Source organism: Gadus chalcogrammus, chromosome 8 (genome assembly GCF_026213295.1).
Source record: "Gadus chalcogrammus isolate NIFS_2021 chromosome 8, NIFS_Gcha_1.0, whole genome shotgun sequence".
Lineage (NCBI taxonomy): Eukaryota > Metazoa > Chordata > Actinopteri > Gadiformes > Gadidae > Gadus > Gadus chalcogrammus.
The window spans coordinates 22,847,306-22,859,307 of record NC_079419.1 but is presented as its reverse complement, the minus strand read 5'-3'; the positions used below and the strand labels follow the sequence as shown (position 1 = coordinate 22,859,307).

Here is a 12,002-nt window from a genome sequence, read left to right as displayed (position 1 = left end):
TTACATTGTGTACATACATGTTCTCTTCACAGCGTCCCGCTCCTAGCACAGGAACCTAGAATCAATTTGTTCGGTTTTTTTCAGAATATTGTGTTCATACAACATGTTCATGCTTAGGGGGGGCATGTATGTAAACAGGATATATGCGTGCATGTTACAGAAAATGAAATAATAGCCATAGGTTATAAACAAGCACATATGGATAAATTCGACAACTGGGGAATCTTCAGGGAAAAATGTTGAAGACCAGATTTAAATAAACAAATTGTCTATTTCTCTGGTTGGTTACCGACGAGAACGGCATAAAGGGGTTGGAGCTAGATAACAATGAAAACTTAAAGTTATTTTATTCTCTTCTATTTCAAAATGTTCTTAATATGCAGGTGGATGGCCCTGAAGAATGTCAGGATTCAGAGAACCCGTCAACATTTACCTCCATAGGGGTCCAGGTCGAGAACGACAGGGGGTCAGTCAGCCTTTTGGTTGTTTTTCTATTCAACTTATCTCCATGCTCTGTAATGACTCAGTGGCACCAACATTGCAGAATATATTGCTTATGGGAGAGTAAACAAATATTTTGTCATTCATTAATCATCAACGCCAACTTCTTTGAATTTTTTCATTTGATTCCAATATTTTGTTAAATGTGAAAAAACTGTTGAAACCGTTCATTTTGTGGTTCTTGATTTGTGTGTCTGTCTTGTGGCCAGGCATCGCCGTATTCATCGCTCTAACAGTGTAACAGCAGCAGTGCAGGTAAGCTATCTTAAATATATCACGCAATTATTGTGGTACTACTAGCATAGGTTTACATGCCTAATGTTAAAACTGTACCTTATTATTCTCACATTGTTCATTGCTGCTGTACCGCTTTCTGCCTTTGTCAGAAATGCTCGCTTTTAGATCCTGTCTTTAAGGCCCCCCCCCTGCTGTGATTGGGCAGCTGGCCCACTCTGTTGTGATTGGTCAAACAGTTAGCGCATGTCGGCAAATGACATGCCCCAGAGACCAAAGCCGCTTTCGACATTGGCAGTGGCAACGGCTTCGGTTCAGCCTTTTCGAGTACGAAACCAAATCATAAATGTAATCGTTTTTTACCCGAAACGCCGTCGCAACCAAGAGTGGAGCAGGATGTTTCACAGTGGTAAGTAGTTAGGATGTTGCTATCATATATTTCAGATGTCATTTTCCAACTGTAATTTCTGTAAAGCATGGTAACATGGTGTGTATATTTTATACTTCTTATATAGGTGTACTTCTTTAAATTGCACCATGATGCCCAGAGAAGTTTAAAACTTCTGCTGCAAAGAAACAAAAGTTAGCTGTCAGTTAGTTGAATCAGTTACTACACTGCTAAAGCCTCTGCTTCGCTGTCCTGCATCACTCATTCTGCCCTACATCACACCTGCAAACTTGTCGCTTTTCTGTGACAATCGCCGTTTTTCGTGGTCAATTGGGTCATTCACGTGTAAAACCAGCAAGTTTTTTTAGGGGGAGGGGGGGTGCAGGGAAGGCTATCTCAGCATTTGCTTCAGAATTTTGAAGCACACAGCGCCAACTGAGCTCGCCTTTGGATGAGACACCTGGCTACCGCGCGAGTCTGATGGAAACTCTCAATTTGAAGTAGGGGAGTAGCCCTACGGTATAGAAAGTACACCAGTGTGAATTTGCGCTATGGTATGGATTTTGACGTTACCGTGAGACCGGTGTGACCGGTAGAAAGTGTTGTGTGTAACGCGTAACAAAGTAACGCGTTAATACAGTCACCTAACTACTTTTTGATGTAAAAAGTAAAGTTATGCGCAACTACTGAAAATATGGTAACGAAACATAGTTCCCTTTTCAATTCGGCGCCACGTTACTTTTCCCAGGGACAGTATGCTATTGCGGAGCATGCTAGTGCTCCTGCGTGCTTGCACAATAGTCCCTTCACGAGCTCTCATTCCACACCGTATGAGACAGACGCTGGTAGCGTGAAGCTGTCTCTGCGATCTGACATTGTTTCCGCAGGCATTTTGAAAGAAAGTCCTTACGACAAAATGGCAGCTGTGGAACGTCACTGTTTACCTGTGTAAGGACATGGTTCCCTTTCAAAATGTCGATAGAAAGGGCTTTAAAGAGATGGGCAAAACACTCGATCCCAGGTACACGTTACCTGCCCGCACACACTTCAGCCAAATTGAGCCAAAACTATACGGCAAGGTCCGCTAGCAAGTGGAGAAACAAATCCATACTATTAAACATTAGTGTTTTTCAGAGATGGAAGTAACTTGAGAAAAGATTTTAATTTTTTTTTACCCCTTCAGAGTCATTTATATTGAAATTAGAAGATAAAATTAACATACCGTGATATAATACCGTCTATGCCGCAAATCATACCGTGATATACATTTTGTCCATACTGTACAGCCCAAATTTGAGGAAACTATCTTGTGTTAAATTCAAGGTAGGTCAAGCTTTTTGGATCAAAAACAACAGCTATTTGTTTGCTTGATTCAACTAACGTTAGCTACCGCTTTTGTGATATAATTTACAATAATATTGTATTTTAAGGACAGAACCAACGGCGAGTACTGCACGAACGTAGACCTTGCATAAAGTTAGTAAATTCCAACAAAATAGGGTTATTTAGATAAATAATCTGGTACGGGTGTCCTAGGCTAATACACCAACAGCAAATTTCTACATAATAAAGGGCTACATTTTGCGTCCAAGTCTGTCATTTGAAATCTTTACATTGTATTGTGTGCTCCAACCTCCGTAATGATTATTCAAGCTAAATCCTGCCCAGGGTAGCTCCGAATTCGAGTAGCCGTATATCTCGAAACACCGATCAGTCCTTGGACCGATGATTCCCCCCCCCCCCCCCCCCCCCCGACATTGTCACCTTTTTTACTCTGAGGAGTTTGCAGTTCTGCTACATTATCCTTTAAGTTATCCATCTGTTGGAACACAATTTATTTGGGAAAATAATAATAATCCTGAATTATAATTAGCTTTTTTATTTAACACAGATTGTTGTATATCATTCTTATTTTTCCTTATCAGGTTGTCAGACAAATCAGCCAGTTTCCAGTCCCCCTGCATGCATGGAACACCATCCACATCCAGAGCTAGAGCCTAACTGTTTGAATCTCTACTCCCTGCAGAACATCAACGTTTATAGAGCTGAATATGGACCTTTTGAGGTGTAGAAAAGAAGCGTAATTGACTATTAAATGTAATGACACAACAACTTAAAATCAGAAAAGTGAGGTTTCATTATACAACAAATAATAAGTAAAGAAATAAGAAGTAAACCTTTTTTTGCACCTACCTAGCATTAAAGGATTGTCTCGGTTCACATTTATTTTGACCTGCTCCACCAAACCAGGGCCAGTGTAGCGTCGGGAGAAACTATGAATGCTAAGCAACATATGGTACTAAATTGTTGTGTCGAACTAACACAAGTAGGTTGTGCACATAGAACATATTACCGACCGTATTACCAGTCACTTAATGGGCCAATGCTTTCATTGGCAAACTTCAAACCAAACTCACCTGAAGCTCCAATGACGGCACCAACGGTACTCCAAATGGTGTCTGTCTTTAAAGTGTCCTAGTTTAACGATGTCTGGGGTCGTACAACTCGCTGTATTATTTTTCTCGACTATCAACCTCAAACGCATCCCATCATGATCGCAGAATTTAAACTTGCGAGAAGATGCAAAGTAATCAAGAGTTGCATAGACTACGGAGGGTCACAGGATTGGTGTTGTCGATGGATGAACCCATTTCTCATTCTGCAAGGGGCCCTATGTAACTAGTTATTTCATTGTATATGATCGATGGTGCATCATGACTCCTACAGTGGAATCATGATGCACCCCTGCCTTTAGGCAGACTAGATCAAATACAATTGTATGCGGGAATGCAAAATATGACCATATTTTTTCCCCTGCAATATGCTTCAACCACTAATCTATAAATTATTTAATGTATTAACATGCACACATCCTCGACAATCCCCGTCTTTTTTGAACATCCTTCAACTATTCCTTATTTAATTGTGTTTAATAAAAAAAAGAATGTCAAACTAAAAGTGGGACCGTTTTTATTGGCTTTGCGATGCATTCACACCACTTTTTTGGGTATATCGATTATACAGAGTTTTGTTAGCAGAAATGAAAAGCAATGGAATGAAAGGAGAAAAGTGTTTCAGAACTATGTAAATAAATTAATAAAGTAAATTATATTGCAAATGGCAGTACGTGAATGAGGGGCATTATGATATTGATGCATTATTGAATGCATACATTTTTTGGAGACATTTATTTTTGTCGTTAGTTTCCCTGCTCGATAACTAAGCAAAATGGTATCCAAAACGCAACTGTTGAGATACAACCTCACACTTTGATGTTATCAAGAACAACCGACAATCAGGTACCAAAGTGCAAGTAATCATCGAGATGATGATTGATCGATAACTATAACAGTAGCGTTAATTATAGGTCTATGAATGTAGTTTACCACTATGGATGCAATTAGAGGACTGTGTGAGAAATGTATTAGGCGGTTACCTCCACCAATGTTCTACAATGTTACATACTGGACCTTTAACATTTTAACCCAATAACGAAAGATATTTGAACAGTATAAAACAACTCCGAACTTGAACAGTCGGTATATGCTACCTTGTTTTCAAGGTAGCATAATGCTACCTTGTTTTCAAACAGAACTTATCCACAACTAATAAAGGATACCAACAGATTCCGAACCTAAATCTTCAGGTTGCAAAGAAGTGAACTGTGCCTGGTTGAGGAAGCAGTTCTCGGTAAAATTACTTTTAACAACTAATTAATTTCATCTTCCTTTAGAAGTCCATACAAAAGAGGATTTGCAAAAAACCAAAGCTTTAATATAAAAGTTGACAAAGATACACTGCTTCCAGAATATGAAGAGAGCACTTCAAATGATCACAAAAGTATTCAGAATGAGCAACTTTCGGTGAAATGCACAGCAGCACTATGGACCCAAGACGGCACACACACAGTCACTTTTATGGATGGTACCAGAAAAGGAGAAAAACAATTCTTTGTATGTCGATTAAATTACTAATCTGTATTTGTAAGTAGTGCTTTTTTATATATTTTGCCCTTATATCTATAAAACATCTGCTATACGTTTATTATTCAAATCAACAACCCCTTATTTCTATATCAGAGTTCAACTCTAATGGCGACATGAAAGGAATCAAACCATCGTGGGCTGTTATGGTTTATTGGGAAACAATGTAATGCTGGGTGATCACAGGATGATTTTTAAAATTTAGAAAACGTTACGCACCTTACGGTAGATTGAGATACATTAAACTGTTCTGGGAAATGTTTTTTGCCAACACGGCACACCACACACCAACTGATTCCATTCCACAACAACCCAGTCCCGATTTTTTAAATCGCTGCAATATCTCGCGATCTTATCCAATTTCCAATTCGGACAACCACCCCTCTTTTGCTTTTGCCGCCATGGCTTCTGTTATGATTACTTGATGAATTGTTGGTATGTCGTTCAGTCAGCATGTCTTCCAATTGGCTTCTTTCCAACTTGAAAATTATTACCTGCTTCATCAACTGTCCTTGACATTCTCCCCACAATACTCAATATCAGATCGTAAATATTGAACCTGTTTTAATATTTGCGATTTCTAATCCGTGAGGACCCGATCAATAAAAACTTTAACTCTTTACTTACCCAAACCCACAGGTTTCGCTTCCTGCTGTTTTCCCCTTCCTGCCCAAACCCTGTCTCTGACCCCCACTGCCAGTTGATGACACCTTTTCCCCGCCCTCACGCCCCTCCCTGCCAGATCCCTTTCTCTGACCCCCAGTTTTAGTTGGTAAATATGTTTCACAGTCAACCTATTATTATCGCCCTCCCTGCCAACCATCTGTGTCTATATCCCCCCTGCTCTTGAGGAGTTGATCAAGCAATGTACTGTGTGTGGATTCACCTCCATCCTGTCGTCATCCTCCTCTCTGCCAGACATCTACCTCTAATTCCATTCTATTCTTAAAGCAATTGATCAACAGAGCAACTGAGGGGTTGGTTTTATCGTTAAATTACCCTTTTTTTGTCTTACAGCCCAAAAACACTTCCCTGTCTCTGACAACCACTTTTATTTGATGTATGTGTATTCACCGTCATCCTGTTCTCATCCTCCCTCCCAGACGTCTGTCTCCAACCCCAAACGGCCCTCCCCTTGTCTCACAGCCCAAGACAGATCCCCCACAGACATCTTGCCCAGGTATCACACCCCACCAAAATCGTTAGCCTAGAGAGGGTGTAGGCGATTTTCTATTGGCTGGATTGAATGACGGTAACCCAATAGGAATCAGTGGGTTATACCTTTTTGTAAAATAACAGGTTTTCTATTTGAGCTTTGTTGATTGTTTGATTTGTAATGAATTGATTTGCATCTGTAAGGTTGTAAAAATACTGTCCTCTGGAATTGGACAGTATTCCGCGTGCTGAAACAAACCTGTTAACTAACAAAATTCTAGCAGTTAACAAGACAGCTAAAATAAAGAACTCTCTGGGAAATACTAACATTAAAAATCTGTTTTCCTCAAAAGTTTTGTTACACTCTAGCTTTGGCTTCCTCACATTGACCGATGGACTGACACTCAGCCTAAAGCATCAAGCATAGAGTGTAGATAGAACTCCTTACATTGTCTATAAAGCCTTCTACCTAACGGCACTCAGATAGGATTACGTTTAGAAAGTTCTGTTGCTTGTCCATTACTAAGATCTTTTCTATTTACTGAAGTAATATTGTAATGTAAAAAAATAACCGATTGTGTTCTAGGCATTAGTCAAATCCAAATATTTCTCCCGTCAGATCAGTTGTGGTTCAAGGAACACCATAAATAGTCTGAGCTAAAAGATAACCTTATGAGAATTAAAGAAAAAAATATATGAATCAACCCTGTTGTATTTTAATGATTTGCAAGTGGCCATGGTATGAACAGGATTATCCTTTATGAAGAGTACCATGAAATATGTGTGTGAACCAATTCATGCGTAGAGTTTGCGTATGATACAATCAACCAACCTTTGAAGCAAATTATATAACTTGCATAAAAATTCTATCTATTTCCATGTGCTTTTGCCAGCACTCAATCATTACTGTTGAAAGAAAACTTCCAGATTTTGGGGAATATTGCAGACGCTCAAAACACCTTTTGATATTGCGAAACAAGCAGCAATGTAATCCTTTGATTCAATCGTGTCCTCTAAAAGGATTGTTTTGTGACTGACAGGCTCTGATTGGTACTACGTTTCTGAAACATTATGTAAAGGAACCCTGCAGATATGCAATATTTGGCTTTACCTTTCGTTTAATCCGGTGTGTTTGCATGTTTATAACCAAGTCTTTGTGACTCAAAATACATGCACCTTTCATAAACTACCTTCATGGGACAGGGACACCATTAAGTTGTGGTTAGTTGTGCTACAAATGGATACTATGAATACCGTGCACTGGGCCTTGCAGATCATCGGTCTGTAAAGACCATTTTTGGCAGGATGAATACCATCAGGCAAAGAAGACATCATATACAAAAGCTTTTCTTCCTAGTGAGAACCCTGTGCCCGTACCAGCTGGTGATGTGGTGTTCTTCCTTGATAACATGCTCATCTTGAGTTGAACACTAACACATTTATTGCCTATTTCAAAAAAATAGGCGCTCTCCACGACATAAGTATTATTCCACGTTGTGTCACAGCATAGGCTGCACAGGATCACAGCACCCACAGCCACACCACCCGTTTGTGTCCTTGCACCAGCGAGTTCAGCCTCCTCTGCCTGTTTCCCCTCTGTCTTCATCGGTATACTCAGTCTCAAATAAATACGGCTTAAATAAATAGGACTGTTATGCGACTATTGAATTCAAAGGCATCCTCCACATAGTCGTGAATATTCAGCCAAGACTTTGAAAAGTCTCTGGAATAACACCAAGCTTACGACAACAAACACTTGCCAGACTGGATAAAGCGAAGGGTAAAAGAAAAAGTTTTCTTTATCTTTAGGGAACTATAGTCACAATTGTATGGAATATCAATTCCATACTGTCAGTATGGAAGCATTTTTAGCACAATAATATAATGAAAATGCAATGTTGAAAATGAAAATGCAGAGCACTAATGCTTCTTATTTTTCATAATTTGAACGCATTAATTTGAGTCATAGATAAAATAAATGCATTTCCATTTTCAAAACATGTCAGCTTAAACGTGGAAAATATTCAACTGAAAAGGAAAAACCATTTGTGTTTGCATTTCAAACTGTGCCCCTCTTTGAAGTGGACAATATTTGAATGCGAAGAGTAGGCCGGACATACTCCCCCCATTGGATGACAGGCTGAACATGAACATCAGTCTTACCCTGTCAATTTGTACGTCGGTTGTCACTTAATTGTACGAAGCATTGGTGTAACATGCTGTTGCTCCAAGGCATCGGCTGGCTCGTGGCAGCCCGGTTGCCAGAGGGAAATTAAGCAATTTTAAAGTTTCTGCACACCATGGTTGTGTTTAATCTCAGCGTTTCGGAACGAAAATTATGTTGAAAATGTTCTAATTGTGGTACAATATTACACATAGTTGGTACTTTATACTTTATAATACGTATAAAGGTATTTACAGGTATTTCATACGTATAAAGGTATTTCAAAAAGCTACATTTCTGTTCAGAATCCCAGCGCTCCCCAGTTCTCGTATATGCGCAATCTGCAATCTTGGTTAAAGTACTGGGAAAGTGGAATTCCATACCCACAAATATTAGAGACTCAGGAAGCTTTGCAGTGTTTAAAACCACCCTTAAGCTTTTTATAAAGTCTGCACAAAAATATCAACAATAGATTCACCTTGGATTTATTGTAATTAGCACAGTAGGCTACTTGCACATTATCAAGGTATCAACTTGACAATGTTTTTTAATTGTGAATCACTGTCTGAGGCCAGTTACGTCACCCTTCATGTGTAGTGAAGTCATACCTACTGTTTCCACTCACTGTTACGAGAGGAGAGGGCAGCGGCTCCAAAGCTACTGGTCTGCTCGCACGGCGAAATGACACACTCTGCTGCATGTCACTGAAAAACTTTTAAAATAGAAAAAATAAACCTGAGCAGGGGGCAAATGTAATCAAATTCATCCCAGGAATCCTATGTATGGGAAACACTTATTTGTGGTTTTGGGTGAGGCCGCGGGTCTTGTGTCGACTATTCAGGTTGTGAACTATCTGGCTCTGTGGGCAGGTTGCGGGCCGGGTAAGATACTGCACGTCGCGGGGACGGGTTTTGAAAATAAGACCAGTGCGGGACTCTGGCACACACCGACTGCGTCATCATGACAACACCACTGGCAGCGACATATAGAAACTGAAAGCAGTGGATGTTCAGGCTTTTCCAAGCGGAAGACCTTACTCCCTTCCAAAAATGTTTTATGTTTAATATAATTTTTAGAATGGCCAATCAAATCAACTATCGATCCTTAGGGGGCGCATCGGACAATGGATGCTTGTAGACGAACGCCCAACCTATGCACCTACTATCCACGAGCAATACCCCTCCCTCCCACCCTCCCCCCCCTATATGGACATGGCAAAGTATTGCCACAGCCCAGTGATGGGGATGATCAAAATGTGGTGTAAAATACATTTTTGGAGATAGGAATGTCCTTTCGGCCTTAGACTTGATTGATCATTTGAGAATACCTTAATGCCTTGAATCATATAAAAGGGACCAGACTCTTTCAGAACAGACAGAGATCAATAGGAGTACAACGGACCAGGCTGTCACCCCTGGGCCACGGTTACTTGGCCTTGAGGAACCACACACACACACACACATACACATACACAATAACTAGACTAGCGTACTAGACTATTCTGCATATTCACACATTAAATAATGTGGTTGATAATTGAGATACTTTAAATTCTACTTTCCATTTCTTAAGATATTCAACCACTATTAATCTGGTTCTCTATTCGTTATTCATATAAAGATGCAGCTTGTCATGATCATTGCACTCAACAATACACACAAGCATGAATAATAACCTCTCCCAAATGAGGGGTCATTGCCTGGGCGGCACTTGGGAGGGGCTGTTGTGTCGGTCACACCTTAGAATCACTGTCTATTTGCCCAAAAGATAAATCATTTATCTTCAATAGAACATAGAACTCAAAGTCGAAAGCAACGTGAACTGTGCTTACATTGTATACATAAACATTACGTTTACCTCATCACAGGAACCAAGAATCAATCATTTCGGTGGTTGTTCAGAATATTGTGTTCATTTAAGTTCATGTTTAAAATACAGGATATATGCGAGCATGTTACCGAAAATAAAATGATGGGCAAAGGTTATAAACCAGCGCATATTGATATATACGATAAAATTGTAGCTCATTGTTCGACATGTTTCAACGTGTTTGCATACAAAATGTTGGTTATTTCTAAAACAGTATAGTCTATCCCTATTCTATTCCCTCAAAACACAGAAGCATCAAAAGAACAACGAGCAGTTCATTGAAACCCATACACTGATATACACGTTTCTAGAAGTGTTAATATGAAATGTATATTTGGTTGAGAAAAGGTGAGATTCAACGAATTTGTGGTTCGCAGAAACAGTAAAATTGCTTAATTTCCTTTTGGGTCCTTATTTGCCGCGAGACGGCTGATGCCTTGCATGTCACACCAATGCTCCCTACAAGTTAGTACGACGCTTGCTAAGTGACAACGTACAAATCCACAGGGGACGAGGATGTTAAGAGTTACACTGATCTCCGTGTTCCAGTGGGTGGAGTTTGATCCGCCCACTCATTTGCATTTTAATAATTTCCACTTTAAAGAGGACATTGATTATTTTCCTAAAAATGCTTCCATATATCAGTGGCAAAACAAGACCTTAGAAAGGGTGTACATTTATATGACGCCTTTGCCCAACAGGATTCGGTTGAAGCCTGTTCTGCAGATCAGGGCTGGAACGTTCTCACTACTGGACCAATGTGAAAATGTGTCAGCAGTATTTACAAAGTCCAAAGTTTTCTATCAAGATAATAGTTCATTGACCTAAAAAAAAAATGTTTTTGCCATTCATGAATGACAAAGATTAATCCATATTTATCAATACAGACAGATCTGGACTCACCAGACTTGGTGGAAACTCCTCATCCTCAATCCTCTATCAACATGGTCTTCACATCCTCCGGCTCTCTCTCCGACCAGTACTCCCGGGATGCTGCTTCCTCAACGGTCAGCATTCAGGGTTCAGGGAACCACTACCATGCTTGTGCTTCAGATGACTATGACGATGTGGGCTTTGACCCATCTATCCTGCCCCCACCTGACCCCTGGATAGACAGCGTGGCCGATGATCCAATGCAGGTGAATTTTGTCAGGTGTTCTTTCATGGTGGTTACATCTGTTCTTGGTTTATTTGTAACTTCTTATTTAACAACAGGGTGTTTAGTTTCACCTCAAGTAAAATAACCGTTAGGTTGAGGGTATGGGATTGCCATTTCATCAAATGCCATTTGTTTCTTCTTATTTTCCATAGTTTAGCTTAACCTGCACTAAATGGAAGAAATATTATAGTCTTGATCTGGAACCGTATTCCTGAAACATTAGCTGCTAACCTTACATCTTTGATCTCATGCAACATAAAACACATTATTATTTTTAATAACACAACTTTTAATAATCATGACATAACATCTGAGGTAGCGGTTAGCATTTTGTTTTCTTAACATTAAATATGAACCTGAGAGGGAAAGTGTCTTTAATGTACAAGGATAATTACTTGAGAATTAGGAGAGTGTACATAAGTGTACAACTTTTAACTCCTAGAACAAAATAGCATGTACCACATGGCCTCCTCCAAACCATTCCAGCACTTTATTGGGTTGGCTGTTAAATCTGCCTCTAACATCCAGGAATATTATCCCATTCACTAT

General features: G+C 39.7%; 1 protein-coding gene across 1 annotated transcript in view; it reads left to right on the top strand.

Moving 5' to 3' along the window:
• dlgap1a (discs, large (Drosophila) homolog-associated protein 1a) overlaps window positions 1-12,002 on the top strand; it is a 105,044-nt gene that overhangs the window by 72,075 nt on the left and 20,967 nt on the right. The window contains exons 9-11 of the mRNA XM_056597519.1: window positions 384-466; window positions 711-756; window positions 11,182-11,463. Coding sequence (XP_056453494.1) covers window positions 384-466; window positions 711-756; window positions 11,182-11,463 — 411 coding nt within the window. The remainder of the gene's footprint in view (window positions 1-383; window positions 467-710; window positions 757-11,181; window positions 11,464-12,002) is intronic.